The sequence below is a fragment of the Macrobrachium rosenbergii genome, chromosome 10, assembly GCF_040412425.1.
Source record: "Macrobrachium rosenbergii isolate ZJJX-2024 chromosome 10, ASM4041242v1, whole genome shotgun sequence".
Classification (NCBI taxonomy): domain Eukaryota; kingdom Metazoa; phylum Arthropoda; class Malacostraca; order Decapoda; family Palaemonidae; genus Macrobrachium; species Macrobrachium rosenbergii.
In genome coordinates, this window is record NC_089750.1 from 24,697,106 (window position 1) to 24,715,052 (window position 17,947).

At 38.7% G+C, this 17,947-nt stretch overlaps 1 protein-coding gene across 1 annotated transcript in view; it reads right to left on the reverse strand.

The window, feature by feature from the left end:
* Nucleotides 1-292: 292 nt before the first annotated feature.
* LOC136842291 (uncharacterized) overlaps nucleotides 293-17,947 on the reverse strand; it is a 289,840-nt gene continuing 272,185 nt past the window's right edge. The window contains 4 exon segments of the mRNA XM_067109551.1: nucleotides 293-401; nucleotides 758-942; nucleotides 16,141-16,248; nucleotides 16,642-16,775. Of these exon segments, the coding sequence (XP_066965652.1) occupies nucleotides 293-401; nucleotides 758-942; nucleotides 16,141-16,248; nucleotides 16,642-16,775 (536 nt within the window).

The window sequence follows — 17,947 nt, forward strand, 5'->3', positions numbered from 1 at the left end:
TGGTAGATGGAGATGTATTGCGGTGGTTACCTGTTGAATTATTGTTGCGTGTTGAACGTGATTCGTAGAGTGGATGATTTATCAGTGCACCATGAATTGTCTGAAGTATCTCTGGTGAAGGCTCCTCAAGACATTGACCTTCTTCCTCTTTGACTCTGTGTAAATAAATACTTGGAAGATTAAATATGAGTATTGTGAAAACTGTTCGTTTAGTTGATTCATAAGTCATATTATTTGCAGACAGTGGGTGGATATACTATAATTTGTTTGATTGAGATTTAAATTGATTTCCTTACCCATGCAGAGCTAAAATGAGTGACCTTAGATGTTGAGGAATGAGGTATCTAGTCCACGATACAACTCCTTCCAGTTCAGCTCCTTCGGCGCTAAGATCACTAAATCTGTGACATTAAGATAAAAGAAAAACTTGCTGACAAGAATGTGAGAGGCAGAAGGGACATCTATATCTTCATGATGCAGTACTATGGCGAAGGAAACTTTCATGTAGACAACGCTTTGTATGTATTTATGCTTACTTACATAAATATGTAGTAATTATAAACAGGCGCTCTTGGTTTTATATGTGCACATTTATTCGTATATTGACCGAGTTCCTTGTGTTCGTAAAAAAAAAAAAATGTACTATTTCGTTACCATCAGTAACAGTAGGATATCATTATTATGAATTCAAATGAATACTCAGGAAAAGCTTCTGAATCTGAGATTGGTAAGTACGCGAGTTTAATTAAATACTCACCTCACATGGAATACTCTAGAATAGTCAGTTGCCAGGTCAGGTTTGTCTTGGAGTTGTCTCAGGAGGTATGGAAAGAGCTGTGCATCTAAGGGCTGTAAATCTGACATGACTTCTGACATACCTCCAGAGCATGACCTCCACTGTAACTGGCGATATCGTCCTCCTTCTGTGCCAACCACGACAATCTTTAAATAAATAATAAATCAAGATTTCGTTATCTCATGCTACTGCTTAGGTAAATTTGATTTAACATATACCTAAGATATAAATTCAGCGTAAATGGAATCGAGTGAGAGTACTGTTATTCACTGGACAAATTTCGGGTTCGGTTGCTTGCTTTGGAATCTTAAGATAAATAATTTTCTTTTATGAGAGTCCTTAATTATTGGAGATCTTAGGAAGATTTTATGTACAGCAGTGTACATCCGTAGTTCGTTCTGGGTAGTTGGTACATATTCATCATGCAAAAGGTTTTCAGCTTACCAAAGGTTACTTTTATAACTGAGTCAGCTTTAAAGTTTTAAAGCTGTTTATATCCGTAAGAACGGAAAGTAACTCTTTAGAGAGAAAGCGAGACGTTAGAGCCAGCCGACGACAGCTAATATGTAATAGCCGCCTTCCTGTAGTTTTATGAGATACTTGCTTATAAATTTGTTATTTATACGGATGTCTTAAATGTTTCATTTATGTATATTCATGAATCAGGCCACTTTCAGCGGACTCTTTTCGTAGCTTAACCTCTCACACGAGTCACTGCCATCAACGGGCAACTTATCAGTCCCATCATGAGGTCTGTTGAGATTGCATGTTCGGTGGGTTTTTACTTAAAAGGAAGGAACAAGAAAATTACGAGAGAGAGAGAGAGAGAGAGAGAGAGAGAGAGAGAGAGAGAGAGAGAGAGAGAGAGAAATCCTTACTGCATAAAATACCTCATAAATCTGTTTGAAACCAGTATTCCCTTTTAAGCGAATTCCAGTGATTGAAGATAAAAACGCATTTCAAAATGAGCATTCACTACCATCGTAAATTACCTCATTCAAAATAGTTGTTAATACGCTTGGTTTACACATAGAGATGTTACACACACTTCATTTACAGAAGATTCTTCTTTTGGAAAATAAGGAAACCAAAATACTTCTGTTTTACTCAGTTCTGTTATCTAGAACAGAGAAATCTTTAGATAAGACCAGTAACAATTCTGTAAATATATGTATTACAAAGGCCCTTGAATGGAGAGCGGTAGTTTTATATTTGTGCTTGTTTTCCGTTCCCCAGGCCCCTGTCCCAAAGTTTTAATTATCTCTCAAAAGCTCTTCGGTGTCACCGTATTTTTCTCATCCTTATTAAACAGTTAATTTGTAAGAAAACTTTTTTTTAAGCAAAGACAAAACATAAAGTAAAAATCTTCTAATGCTTTGTGAGGCATCAGATGGAATATTGTACCTTAAGTTTTAATTAGGTCTGAAAAGAGATATGGACTTGGAAATACTACAGATTGTCGATCAGTGCACAGAATCAACTACACACACACACACACACACACACACACACACACACATATATATATATATATATATATATATATATATATATATATATATCACATATATATATATATATATGACTATTTATATATCACACACATATATATATATATATATATATATATAATATATATATATATGTATATATATAATATATGTGCATGTGTGTATGTATACAATATATATATATATGTATATATATATAATATATATATATATATATATATATATATATATATATATATATATATATATATATATATATATATATATATACATACATACATACATATATTTATATTTACGTATTTCCCTGGGTTTATGGTATTTTACAGGCTGGCAACGGACACTATTTAATTGGCCTTGGAGTTCTGACTTGTGTAAAGGGAAATCGTAAAAAAATAAGAAAAGGGGAGAATTTAGGAGCTGAAGGCTCTACTTCATAAGGAAATGTTATGTAAACACTTGGGATAAGTTAAAGAATTATATTTACAAAAACAAGCATTTGAAGGGAAAATGGACAAGTAAATAGATAAAGGGCTTGCAACGCCTGAAGATCCTTCTACTGGAGTCTTGATTAAAGGCAAGACACAATCCAAGATGAGTCCACTGCAAATAGGTCACTCTGTAAGAGAGATTTACACATTACACGCCAGTAAAGGAACAATATAACACTGAATATGACTCGAGTTTGCACTGAGGGTGCCAAAGACTCGAGGAATGAATGACCACTTTACACTCGAACACAGGACATTGGAAATGGCACTGGATAAACTGGCACAAGGACAGACGTGAATTGCTGGTACTCCAAACTTTCTAAAGGGCAAACTGTCGTGACTGAGAAGTCTTCACTCGCACTTTACCTGAGGGGAAGCGGGTCTCTGACGAAGAAGGACGAGGGGCGATCACCGACGATGCAGGCTGTCCCTCGAGGATGACTGGAGTCTGGAGTCGGACGGGGGAAATGAATGGGCTCTCAGCAAAGTTACTGCTCGCCCGCGTGTATGGTTGTCCCTCAAGGACGGTTACTAACTCCTTAACTGCTTCTCTTCCTTTTAAGGCACACGGCGAGGGGTAGGAGCCATGTGCAAACAATTCGTCACTGGCCAGGTGTTCAACGATTCGGTGGCCTCTTCCCAGGTTTCCTGCGGAGGTAAGACAATTCAGGCAGTTTAATTTGCCTTTAGAAAGGCTGTTTAAGAAGCTTAGTTGGGGTAAGCTTCTTAAAAGGGAGCGGCAGTAAGTCTCCTCTCTTTGCCCTTTTTTATACGTGTCATCTCAATATCTGTTCCAGGTAAAAAGAAGGACAGATCGGAATGTTGATAACAGGGCTCTGATTTCTAGGTCAAATACGGTCGGCCATGCGGTTCTCAATAAACAAAGGGTAAATTAGGTGCAAGAGTCTATAACTCTCGATTCAGTAAAAGAGAAAGATAAATTAATAACTAAAAGAGTAATTAATATTGGCAGAAGAGCTAAGGAAATAGAGTGAGGTATTTATTGTGTTATGCGGGAATTAATTGTCCTTCGCCTATAAATTACGGCCCAGACTATCTCTCAGCCCCAGGGCGAGAAAAGGGAACGCAGAGGGAGAGACTCCTTCACGAAGAGCTGACACGCATGCCCTGTGCCAAGGTAGGGGCGCAAGGGCATGCCACTTCTCACTCTGTTATTCTCAATGATTTATACATTTTGAGGGGAATGGTATCCCGTATTTAATTGCCTCTTGTGGGGATAATGTAAGAAAAAGATTAATAGAAAATGATAAGGGATAGAAGTTCCTGAGGAACGGAAGAAGATAGTGGAGTGCCCTGACATCGTCTTCTGGATTAGAGGTGCCAAGACCTTCGAAAGATGAAATGGTGGCGCAGGTGCCAGGGGAGCTCCTAGGGCTCTTTGTAAACTACTTGGAAATTCCCACGCCCGTGGTAATTCTGCCACGAACCTTTCCTACTGGGACAGTCGTCCTCGGCTGGGGAAGTGGAGGGCCTGAGACCGGAGGGTGGCATGGAGTGCTACCTGGGCCAGCTGCTGCGACAGCTGACACAGGAGTTTTCCATGCTGGTTCTACCATGATCCGTCGCAGCTATTGTAGTTCATCAGCCAGGTGAGATATGGCAGAATCCTGACTCATAAGGGTATCTGCGGCGGGTGGTGAGAAAGCAGTAGCGGTCAGCGGGGGCGTGGACTACTCGCAGGTATCAATGACCAGCTCAGGCACAGGTTGCGAGGCTGCACCTTCAGGTGAGCTTCTGCTGTGGTCGAGAGGAACCGTCTCTCTTACCGACGCTGGTGGCGGTGCCAGGCCGGGGAAGAGAGGGCGTCCTGAGATGGATCCCATGAATGGAGATCGGGGTTGTGCTCTGGCGCTGGCACTAAGGCAGAGTCAGGCACTGTCAGAGGTTTCTTGTGCTTGTCAGTTAGGACGGACGGAGCTTGGCACTGCTCGGTGCATGCAAGTGGCACTAGCAGGCACTTGGCATCTCCAGGAGGGAGATCCGATTGGGGCCCTGGCACTGGCACTGAGGCAGGGCCAGGCACTGGAATTGGATCGGGAACCGATCGAGGGGGCCACTGTACATCATACTCAGGTGGCACTGGTAGGGACTGCACGTCCTCCTGGTACCCAGGGGGCGCCAGTCTTGACTGAGGGAGAAGCGGGGGAGGATTACTTGCGCCCGAGGACGAGTTGGGGAATGTGGACCCCTGGATTGTCATGATTTCTGTGGGGACTGAAAGTCCTGTCCCAGGATGACGTCATAGCCTCCGGGGAGATGGCTTGCTACTGCAAGATTGCAAATTGTTGATTGCTGAGGTCTTGTGACTCTCAATTAGACCGTAGGGAGCATCATTTTAAATTGATTTAATCCCTCGATCGTGAAGAGTTTTTGTCTATTGACGATAGCTCCATAGGGAACTCTGTCCCTTCGTATGAGGGAGATTTGCCCGCCCGAGTCCTCGAATACTGTAACTCAGCACGCGGGGTGGCTGCCTCGTGGAGGGGCCACATATATGGAGCCTTCGGCGGAAGGGCCCAATGACTTGGAGTTTGTGACTTCCAAGGTGACGGCGGCAGTATTTTATTTATTATTGTTCGGGCATTTCGCCCATGAGGGAGAACGGCCATAAACCTTGCACGCTGTGCAAAAGGTCTGGCTAAAGTCTTTCCGAGCTGGCCCTGTGGAGGGCGCAGATGAGTTATTGGGTGGTTGTCCGGGAGAGAGAGGCGTTGTTTTCTTGCTTCGGCACTGCTCAGTTGAGTGCCCCGTCTTTTTGCAATAATGGCAAGTTAGGGGCTTGCCCGAGTTCCCATTCTTTTGGGAATTTGATCCTCCGAGGAGGGGCGGGGGATTTATCTTCCGCCCCATGGATCCTTCCTGAGGGTAGTGAGTCTCCCACATGTCTGCTATCTGGCAACACTCGGTGAGTGTCGCTGGGGCTTTTTCCACTACATGAGTGGCGAGGGCAGGAGGGACGTAGTGCAGGAAATGCTCAAATTTAAATCGCTCGAGTACCTCGGCAGCGCTAGTGGCTCCATCGGACTTGAGCCATTTGGCTAACGCCCGCTCCGAATGGTACGCCCAATCGGACCAAGTCTTGCCTGCTTCCCTTGGCTGCTCTCTCCAACGTATCCTCCACCGCTTGGGGGTAATCTCGTACGCCTTAGTAACTGCTTGGTGTACAGCTTCCCAGTTTCCCGTATCTTCTGCCGACAGGGCATGGTAGGCAACGAGTGCCTTCCCTCCCAGGAATTTGGTGAGAACAAGGGAAAGTTCCGCAGGAGAGAGGTTGCAGCACTCCAGGACTCTTTCGGCCCTTTCAAGCCATACTTCAGGTTCGGACTCAGTCCATTTTGGCATGAATGAGTGAGCTGAGGGCACTCATTCCCGCCACAGGAGGTGGAGTGGCGTTCTGTCATTCTAACATCTGAAGCTTATGGGCGAGCTGTCGCTCTAGCTCCTCCCATTCTAGATCCTCTCTTCTCTCTTGGGCAATTCTTTCTCTCTCTCTCGTTCTTGACGTTCTAACTCTTCTCGTCTCTCTTGGGCAATTCTTTCTCTCTCTCTCTCTCTCTCTCTCTCTTTCTCTCTTCTTCATGTTCTTTCTCCCTCTCTGCCTCTTGGGCAATTCTTTCTCTCTCTCTCTCTCTCTCCGCCCATTCTTTCTCTCTGCCTTGGCACCGTCCACTCGCTCTTGAACCCAGTCTCTCAGAGCTTGCCCTGATAGTCCCATGTCCTTTCCAGCAGACATATAGAATTTGAAGTCCTCGTTTTGTCGGGCTCTGGTATTAGCCATCTTGAAATAATGGTTATATGGACTGGACTCTCTAGCGAATCAGATATGTTTGGGAAGACTCAGATTGTCTGAAAAGACTCAATTACAGGAATCTGAAACACTCAATTGTTCAGACTGCAGGAGAATGGATCTGTCTGAATAAGACAGTTGATCAATAAGTTAAAGTTTAATATGTCTCAGAAGACGTAACTAGATTTTATGTCACGCTCGGACTTGGCCAGCTGTAGCGTGAAATTAAGGTGTTGTTCTACCGGACTAGAATGATCAGTCCCGTAAGGGCTTACAGGTGTGTGAAATACACTAATATAATGTCTCAAAAAGGACTTGATTTTGGGTTCCCTGCAGGAATTAGAAATTCTCACCTCTTGCGAGGTAGAATTTTTTAAGAGTCTCTTAGGACTTGGAATTTGGTTTTCCAGTAGGAATTAGAAATTCTCGCCTCTCGCGACGTAGAATTTATTAGGAGTCTCTCAGGAACTTGGAATTTGGTTGTTTTGGAGTCTCTTAGGGCTTGGAATTTGGTTTTCCCATACGAAGTAGAAATTCTCGCCTCTTGCGACGTAGAATTTTTTAAGAGTCTCTTAGGACTTGGAATTTGGTTTTCCCATAGGAATTAGAAATTCTCGCCTCTTGCGACATAGAATTTTTTAAGAGTTTCTTAGAACTTGGAATTTGGTTGAGAAATTCTCGCCTCTTGCGACGTAGAATTTTATTAGGAGTCTCTCAGGACTTGGAATTTGGTTGAGAAATTCTCGCCTCTAGCAGCATAGAATTTATATGGCTTGCCCATAGGACCTGGAAATACGATTTGTCCCTTAGGACTTAGAAATTACTAACGGGAAAAAGCCCCAACAAAAATTTTGCTGAGAGAAAAAGAGGGTACACACACGTGAAAGGGGGGGTGAAGGTCGTCTGACAACCCCCAGAGTTATTTTTAGATTCTGTGGGAATGAACCCGTCTATTTATCAACCGTCTGGGACTCTGGGGAATTTCCCGGGAGGAGAGGATAATAGTAAAAATGACCTAGTAATTTTCCCTAGAAGTGGAGCTCAAATTTCGCTTTCCTAACACCTAATTCGAGTTTTAACTAATCTGAGAGAAGTATTTCAACAATGCAAGCTGATCTCGTCCTGTCCCACGTGGGAATTTATTCGCACCTAAATAATTCGCTAATCCGAAATGTGAAGTAAAATTTATTACGTAGGAATTTCGCACTATTCCTCGAAGCAAAGAATGGTTAGCACTGGTTATTTCCTAACTACCTATCCTGAAAGGCATGCATTAATGAATCTAATACGGCGGTTCTCTTCTCTCAGTGAATACATGCATCCCTATTCCTAATTCCTAGGAAGAGTCACGATTGTAAAAAAGATTTTGCTAAGATAGAACCCTCTTGGTCTGTGCTCTTGGTAACAGGTTCGGAATTTGTCTCGCACCCAGCTTAGCTTTGCTAATTGCTGATTTGGCAAGTTGCAAATGCAATGAAGTAACGGTAGAGGGGAAATGCAACTGCAAAATGAGATCTAAGGCCAGGTCGCCATTTTTACGTATTTCCCTGGGTTTATGGTATTTTACAGGCTGGCAACGGAAATTTTATTTAATTGGCCTTGGAGTTCTGACTTGCGTAAAGGGAAATTGTAAAAAAAATAAGAAAAAGTGGAGAATTTAGGAGCTGAAGGCTCTACTTCATAAGGAAATGGTACGTAAACACTTGGGATAAGTTAAAGAATTATATTTACTAAAGGAAGCATTTGAAGGGGAAATGGATAAGTAAATCGATAAAGGGCTTGCAACGCCTGAAGATCCTTCTACTGGAGTCTTGATTAAAGGCAAGGCACAATCCAAGATGAGTCCACTGCAAATAGGTCCCTCTGCAAGAGAGATTTACACATTACATGCCAGTAAAGAAACAATATAACACCGAATATGACTCGAGTTTGCACTGAGGGTGCCAAAGACTCGAGGAATGAATGACCACTTTACACTCGAACACAGGACATTGGAAATGGCACTGGATAAACTGGCACAAGGACAGAAGTGAAATGCTGGTACTCCAAACTTTCTAAAGGGCAAACTGTCGTGACTGAAAAGTCTTCACTCGAACTTTACCTTAAGGGAAGCGGGTCTCTGACGAAGAAGGACGAGGGGCGATCACCGACGATGCAGGCTGTCCCTCGAGGATGACTGGAGTCTGGAGTCGGACGGGGGAAATGAATGGGCTCTCAGCAAAGTTACTGCTCGCCCGCGTGTATGGTTGTCCCTCGAGGACGGTTACTACATGGCTCCTGCTCCCACAACTAACTAACTAACTCCTTAACCGCTTCTCTTCCTTTTAAGGCACGCAGCCAGGGGTAGGAGCCATGTGAAAACGATTCGTCACTGGTCAGGTGTTCAACGATTCGGTGGCCTCTTCCCAGGTTTCCTGCGGAGGTAAGACAATTCAGGCAGTTTAATTTGTCTTTAGAAGGCCATTTAAGAAGCTTAGTTGGGCTAAGCTTCTTAAAAGGGAGCGGCAGTAAGTCTCCTCTCTTTGCCCTTTTTTACCCGTGTCATCTCAATATCTGTTCCAGGTAAAAAGAAGGACAGATCGGAATGTTGATAACAGGGCTCTGATTTCTAGGTCAAATACGATCAGCCATGCGGTTCTCAATCCAAGGGTAAATTAGGTTGGGGAGGGGGTGCTGTGCACGACTTCTTGTTGATTATAATATATATATATATATATATATATATATATATATATATATATATATATATATATATACATATACATATACATATATACCCTGTATATAAGATATAGAAAACCTTTATCTCTATGCTCCGTTCCTGTCAAAAGTAATGATTGCAATAATGAAGCCACTAGCCTAGAACGCATGAAAACAGTCAAATGGCATTCTTGAAGCTCTTCATTATTTTATCAAAACTAAGCTTGCCATATTATGTACATACCAGACGCAAATTGCAAGCTTTCTGGAACACGTCTTGATAAAAGTAGCTTCAGTAATATTCCTACTAATACAGTTATTACAATATAAAATTTTGGGTGCGTTTCTCCAGTCATTACGATGATCAAAATTAAATTTCATTCCAGTTGGCATACATATTTGTTTTCACAGTTATTACACGGAATGGCATAAAGATTAACGTCAAAATATTCAGCAATTTATTTAATTCATGGATTCTTATGGTAAGTATAACCATCATATTCTGGCAAGAAGAAAGGTTTTTATCATTGAGTGAAAAGTTCCCCTGGCATGTTTTTAAGGCCTTCTCCATGAAACTTTGGATATTGAAATTTTACACGTGTCACAAATCTTGGCAACCCCGTGATCTAAAAAGTCTAATACTCTGGAAAACATCGACCGATAAACATAGGAACATTCGTAGGTTTTTGATATTCACTAAATTTGAAATTATGGTTATGCCTATACATAATCATTATTATCCTCATCACCCGCCCAAAAGATAAGCTTACAATACATCATAGAGTTATAAAAAAAAGGATAGCATGTTACAAGAAGAGAATAATTGGTAGTTGAAAGGTAACAGATGTACCAAGATAAAAATGAAAAGAAGCCAAAAACAGAATAATAGGTGGACTAGGCCTAAGGTAACAACTCCTCCTGGACCTCTACTTGGTTTGTCTTTATGTTTTCTTTTGTAATGCGCTTATGTTTACATACATTGCTTGTTATAAGAAAAATAACAAGGCGTGCGCTTAAAATAATTACCCTGAAAATTAATGAAACAAAAATGAACTAAAAACGAATAACAAGTTAAAGCTTGAAAATAGTTAAATGGTCTAGAAAACTTAAACAGATATTGCTGAAAGTGAACGAAAATTATCAAATGTGTAATTACAAGGGGGCATTCACTACATGTACTCCGTGGAAGCTCAATACAACATAATATTAGTCGCAATAGACAATGGAGCAAAAAGGGAAATGGTATATGAAGAAAGAATTTACTAAAAAAAAAAATCACGCTCGGTATATGAAGAAAGAATTTACTAAAAAAAAAAATAACGCTCAATACCACGTAAAGAAAGTAAAATCTGTAGTAAATCAATAGGAGGAACGCAGAGTTGCAGCTTCGAGCCAGTAGAACAGGCAAATTATATGGAACTCATCAGTCCAGCCTCGCAACGTGATTCGAACTTTGATATAAGGAAAGTCAAGAAAAACAAGGAAAGCAAGTTACAGTAAAGAAGTCGCCGGTTAAGTGGTATTTATTATATGTGAAAGAAACTTAAATTTTACTACATGCTTTACTGGTCAAGACTTTTGGTGACTGCCGTGAGCTTAACTGGTTTGAAACACTTGTTCTCTGTGATGACATCACCATTACTCAAAAAATTTTGTTAATAAAATAAATCTAATTTAGCGGTGGCTTTACTGGTACTATCCGCTTGTGGAAATATGTAAAATTCTCGTTAGATTTTAGGGTTTTCGGTGCAAACCTCTATCCCCAGTTCATTGCAAAACGCAGACTACTAGTAGTTGCCTTTTTAATCGATCTTTTCCCTTTGTTTTACATTCCTACCTCAGATCAACTGATACTCTTCAAAAAATTCCAGTTTTTTAAAAATTATTAAAATAAACTCACGTATTCTCCAGCGTTGAACAAATTACCCTTATTTACACAGAATCACTTGAACAGTTTTGTTTTATATAGCTATAAAATTCTCAAGAACGAGAAATTGTGCATATTTTATTCTCTAAACAATTATCTAATATTTTATTATATTGACTTTCCATAAAATATACAAATTTTGCTATTTTTTTTTATTACTTTTTCGAAAACCATTTCAAGTTTGTGTTAGTAATTTCATGGTAAAGTAGTATAGCGAGAAAAGTTCATGTTTTTACTTGTCAACTTTTCTTGAAAACTTCCAGAGTAATTCGGGTTCCTTTTTTTTTTTATTATTTTACTTTTACCCACTGCGCATATTTTCATTTTCAATTTTTGTTTTTTAATGGTTTTCTCTTTATTTTTTACACAAGTGAATGTCTAATAAACATTTATGCAAAAACAGTCAATAATGGGCCCCCCAATCACCTTACACTGTTGACATATTTCCGTTTATCGAAGGAAACTCGCCGGTTATGGATGCCCTTTCCTTCGATCTTGATCCTTTATAATTCTCTGTGGTATTCCTCGTTTATTGTTTCTTGTAAACAGGAGTTTAGAGTTCACGCTTTTTTGGAAATGGTAAGTTATTATCAAACAATAAAGATACTGTATGTTAGTAAAAATTATATCAAATTTAAATGTTAACTAATTCCAGTTAATTCTCACTTTCCTTCAAGTAATGATAATATTAAAGAATTTAAATCATAATTTTGGAATGTTTTTTCACATCTTACATATCTTTTTATAGCATACTTTATCTTAAAGTCTTATAATTTTGCTTCAAGAATAGGCTAATTAAACAAAAGTTTATCAAAGAATAACAAGTGAAAAATGGGCCGAAGTTTCTTCGGCCCAAACGAGTTTTCTGTATAATGCTGTATAAAACTATTAGGCTCAGCTACGACCTCGCAACACTCAGTCACTCCCCAGATGCGATGGAGTATTTTCGTTGCACGCCTCCGGAAAGCACTGCCAGACGCACGAAACCTTAACCTTAAATAAAATAACAACTGAGGCTAGAGGCTCCAATTTGGTATGTTTAATGATTGGAGGATGGATGATCAACATACCAGTTTGCAGCCCTCTAGCCTCAGTAGTTTTTAAGATCAGAGAGCGGACAGAAAACGTGCGGACGGACAGACAAAGACGTCGCAATAGTTTTCTTTTACAGAAAACTAAAAACACAGAGCTTAATCATCAAAGCTACTTTAAAATAGTTGTGGTTAAGTGAATAGTTTAACATGAACTCAGAAAATAGACCAGCAGCTGTAACCCAAGGGTAAAGTTGTAGGATGGTCGTAAAGTTTTACAGCTTGGACATATGGTGCATTCTGCAAGCATTGTAGGAGGTAAAGTCAGTGGCTTTAGGAAAGTGATTAGCTTGAACACCTTGTTATCAATTATTTCTGTCTGTCAGTTAACCTTCTCTTCTAATTATAGAAATGGTTACTCATTTTAAATGAAATATTCGCGATTTTATATATCCCAGTACTCCAGAATTTTTTACACCAATACATATGTTATCATATTTTGCAATATTTCATCATATTTAATAACCACCACCGTCGAATTTGATATTATTGCTTTCACCCGTATCGTAAGTGTCTGTCTCTTTGTCTGATACCTTGGTAGCTTGAACAAAAAGTCACAGATCATTGTGAAATTTGGCGAACAGGCAGGTAATGAGTAAAAAAGGAGATTGAGTGATTGTGATGGGAGCAGGAACTTCTGGATAGTCGATTTTCAGTCTATAGAAAACGAACCATGTTACGTTTTTTTTTTTTTTTTTGAGGGGTGGCTAGAGTTTCGCTTGAACCAAAGGAAATGATTCTTAACGTATGGGTGGAATCGTTATTTACTCGTGGAGGTATATACTTTTTTGAGCAACTTTTTGTTAAAATATTTTTACATTACGATTGACATTGTAGATTACATTTACCGGTTGAGAAAAATAAAAAAATAAAATAAAAAACAATAAATGCTTCAGAAAGGCCGATTCTGCTGAAGCGATATAGTTTTGTATTCAAGATTCATTGATAAAACAGCGGGGCCTATGAGTTGGTTGGATGTCATTATGGTAAATATGCAGTGTTTAAGTGTAAATATATGAAAGTCATGTTGGAAGTTCCGTATTATTTCATTATTTCAGGACTGGTCAGTATCACTTACTTTTGATCATTGTTTGAGAACGATTGTACTTGTTATCGAGCAAGTTTAATGTTAATGAGTTGAGGATGGTGATGATGAATAAATACATTAATGTAATTTTTAAAAATAACGATTAGTTATGGTTAAAGTTTTTCATATTTAAAGGCTAGTCAAGTTCACCAGAATAAATGAAACTTTGTCAAGTTGCTCTGTTGCGCTATGCAAAATGAATAAATGGAACAGGAAGGCAAATAATTTCTTAATTGCTTTGAATTGTAATGGACTAAGCGAGTTAACGAAAATGTGGGAACTAACATAAAGCCAGGATCCAGAGAAGTCTTCTCTGGATCCTGCGTTAAGCTCTCAAAACGAGCGCGGTTTGCATTTTTGTGGTCTACAGAATCAGGAATTCAGAGTTAAAATTTAGAACTACTGGGTTAGTAGACATTTTAAGATTCTTTGATAAACTGTAAGGATAGTGAAGAAATTACATGGTCATTTTGATGGCTTATTAGAGTCCAGATTAAAAAACCATGAAAGATAAAAAATGATTAACTTTGAGAGAAGAACACTCGATAGAAAACATAACCCACTGCGCTCAGTAACACCCCACATGTTTGTGTTGCCTTTCAGGAAAACCTGAATTCCTGGACCGTTCTTAACTTTGTATGCGATATGGGGTTCATGTAGACAAAGTGTTGTTTCATTTTTGTTACCTATCACAGATTAATCATTTATTTATACAAAGTAATGCGGTGTTCACTAGTTTTCATCAAAATCTGTTGTTCATGCCAGACACATATGTTAGCAGAGCAGCGATCTCCTCATAGCTCTGTCAGCGAAAGCAAAAGCATTATGCAACTTCAAAATGACAGATTAGAAACAATTTTGCAGTATTGCAGGTGTAATGAGGAGTGTTTGGCATCTGTGTTTTATGGTACGTGTTTTAGATGACAGAAATAGAATTAAAGTTTGCTGATTTTTGTAGGTTAAAGAAAATTTTTAATGTTACTCGTATCTGATGGTGTTCCAGAAATAAATAACGTAGGAATTCGGTTGAATTATTTTGCCCTGCATCACTTTTGGCAATAAATGTTCTGCCCGATGGTCTCAGTATGAAAGCTGAATATCACACATATTATTTTCCCCTTGTCTGGATGAGTCGAATTAATGGCCTGTCTTGTTAGTGAAGACCTGAACCAATCGATCTTCATACCTTTCATTTACCTGCCACCATTTTTCTGTTGAGGCAAGTTTTCCTTTCATGACAAAACTACAGCTCATAATTAAGGAAAGAAACTCAAGAAATGTTTATTACTCGGTGTTGGGTATTTCCGCTAGCCAAAGAGAATTTAGAAGCCATGCTACTTACACAAATTCGTTTAACATTTATATGTATTTTCACGAATACACTATTTAAAAAATGAAAAAATCGATTCATTTATAACGTGCTTTCTGACACCTTTGAGGCCCTGTTCGCGCGGCGGCGCGATTCATTCAATACCAGTGTGGAAATGGAGGAAATAATTTGCGTTTGGTATGTTCATGACACTGTATCCTCCAAAACTGAGAGAATATGAGCCTAAATTTTTCAATTGTTTCAGAATGACCATAAAATCATTTGAAGATTTACTTACACTGATTAAGAATGGCATTTTATCAAATAGCATAATGGAGTGTATGCATGTATGTGTAATTATGTATACATATGATATATATATATATTATATATATATATTTATATATATATATATATATATATATAGTATATAATACATAGTTATGTTCATATTTATGTTATATATATATATATATATATATATATATATATATATATATATATATATATATATATATATATATATATATATATATATATAATATAATGTAAATGGCGTATATTCCACAACCCTGTTAGTATTAACATGCTTATTGCTGAGAATATATACAAACATGTTGCATTTTGCATAATTATATAAGAACACAAGATGGTTGTAGGTACAAGATACCCGTTTTCAGGCACCACTGATAAACCTGTCTGAAGGAAATGTACAGATGTAAAGGACATGGGCTACCTCTTCAAGAGATCAGTTTGCAGAATATTTCATTTATGAAGGTAGAGTTGAATGGTAGGATATGGTCTGAAGAGTATAAAATTCGAAATTCCATGAAATGTGTAAAAATAACTTACGATTTTTTTGTCCCGAGTTTCTTCAGAATTGCAGAAAATTTCAGCTCGTTTCGCCCAACACTTTTTCTTTACTATTTTGCCCTTATAATCTTCTGATCTCACGTTCCAGATGGCTGGACGTTTTTCAGCTTCATCAGTGAAGGAGACCAGTCTCTATTTTAATGTGTGGCGTAACTAGAATCGCTTGGCTGCCGCGCGGTTGGAAGGGAAAACAGATCACGCGGTGGCCGCGGCGGTTAACAAAACTGCGCTGTTGTGTAGTACACACGTGCTATGTCATTAACTTTGCAACCACGCAGTCGGAACCGCGTAGTTGAAACCGCCGTGTGTGAACAGGGCCTTAATACTCAAAATAACTAACTTGAAGTGGCAAAACATTGAAGTATAGACCCATATGGAAAACCGATATATCTGTGTAATAAAATCGTTTGGAATAACATTTGGATGTTTTGTAGCTCTAGGTTGACCTTCCGCTGTGCCGAACCAGACTTATTAGCGTAAAATACTCGTGTTGATATAAATGTCGAATATTGCGAAAATTAAGTGATCGAAGAATGATCTGGTTTACCTTGATTTTGTGTTGCGTGAGGAGAGCATCAAGCCAAGACGTTGGAGAAGCCAGGAGATGTTCTTGCTGCTGGGCCGGGAGGGACATAAGATCCAAGTAATCGTACACCTGCAAAATAGAGAGGAATGATGTTTACTGGATTGGTAACGGTATATAAAGCATCTGTAGGGCCTACGAATGCATTTTTTTTCCTCCAATCGCAGACCATAGCTTTAAATATGATATATATAGCTTTTGCACTCCATAAGACTTTGCCTTTGTTTTAGCCACGGAATTCTCCATAAGAAACCAACTGTTATTGATGAATTAAACCTCATATGCTGGTAAGGCTTACTGAGGTTTGAATTAAAAAAAAAAATTGCTGCTGTTTAAGATGGGGGAGTAGAGAGAGAGAGAGAGAGAGAGAGAGAGAGAGAGAGAGAGAGAGAGACTGGGAAAAGATCTTTTGGGCGCTCAAAAGGTAAATGAATATATTTGTAACCAATTATTCAGTAAACTAACCTTGCATCTCCCATAAGAGGTGAGGACTTTTTTGAAAGCCTGCATAACTGAGGAGAGATGGGCCCCGTCCGCCCCTGCAGCCGTCCAGACGAGAAGAACTTCCTGAGTATCACCCAGTCTCCCACCACTGCTCACTGCCGGAAGAGGAAAGTAAAAATATTAGGAGTGATCGATGTTCCACGAGTTGGTCTAACATCATTAGCTTTCCAACATTCAGATGAACAAAGGAAACATTATTAGTAAATGAGACGTGTTTCTTAGTTACTTATACACGACTTTTCCTAAGAAAACAGTTACTAAAACGCTTGAAAAACGGATATAAATGAAGATGTTCTCCACATAATTAGGAGAGGCCCATAAATACAAACAATGTCATCTCTTTAGCCGGTAGATATATCCCTTGACTTTTGCCCTTTTGTAAGAAGACAGGGAGATCAGCTGCTTTTTTCCGTTTTTACAATCCGTAACTGAACGGTGTGGGGAGTCCGTTATATTAACACAACCTCTAATAGTAGTAGAATCACGAAAATACCATAGGTGTACAATGATTGTTTGAAATTGTATCGTGTTAAAAAAAAGTGATTGTTAGATTAGAGGTATATGAATAAATAATGTAAATTAGCATTTTGTGGCAATTAAATATTCTGCTGATTAGGAAGGTAGCTTAATTTCATACATAGTATTTTCGAGGTATTTATGACGAGGAGCTTGTATGATTTCATACATACACACACCCACACTCGTATATATACTCAGCAAGTTTCTATGGATGAAGTTGCTGCTTCAGTGCCAATTCTGGACATCAGCTTGAAGCTCTTACACACTAACAGGAGGTTCGCCATGTGGGCCTGACGCTGGGGACGAACCCTACAAATGCGAGCAAAGTTTTGTCTACCGAATTACAGTACACACACACACACACACACACACACACACACACACACACATATATATATATATATATATATATATATATATATATATATATATAAATATATATATATATATATATATATATATATATATATATATATATATATATATATATATATATATATATATATATATATATATATTGTATATATGTTATTAAGAGCTTACAGAGGATTGTGAGTGCTAGGCTTTGAAGTAATATTTTATCCTTACAAGAAGACCCCTCGTAAGCCCATAAACTAAAGAAATGAAAAAATAGCAAAGAAATGGTGGGTCACCAAGTGAAAGCCATTTCTTAATATTAATTTATCTACAATCACAACATGGAAGAAAGTACCAAAGACAATTGGGACACTAACAAAATTATTTATCT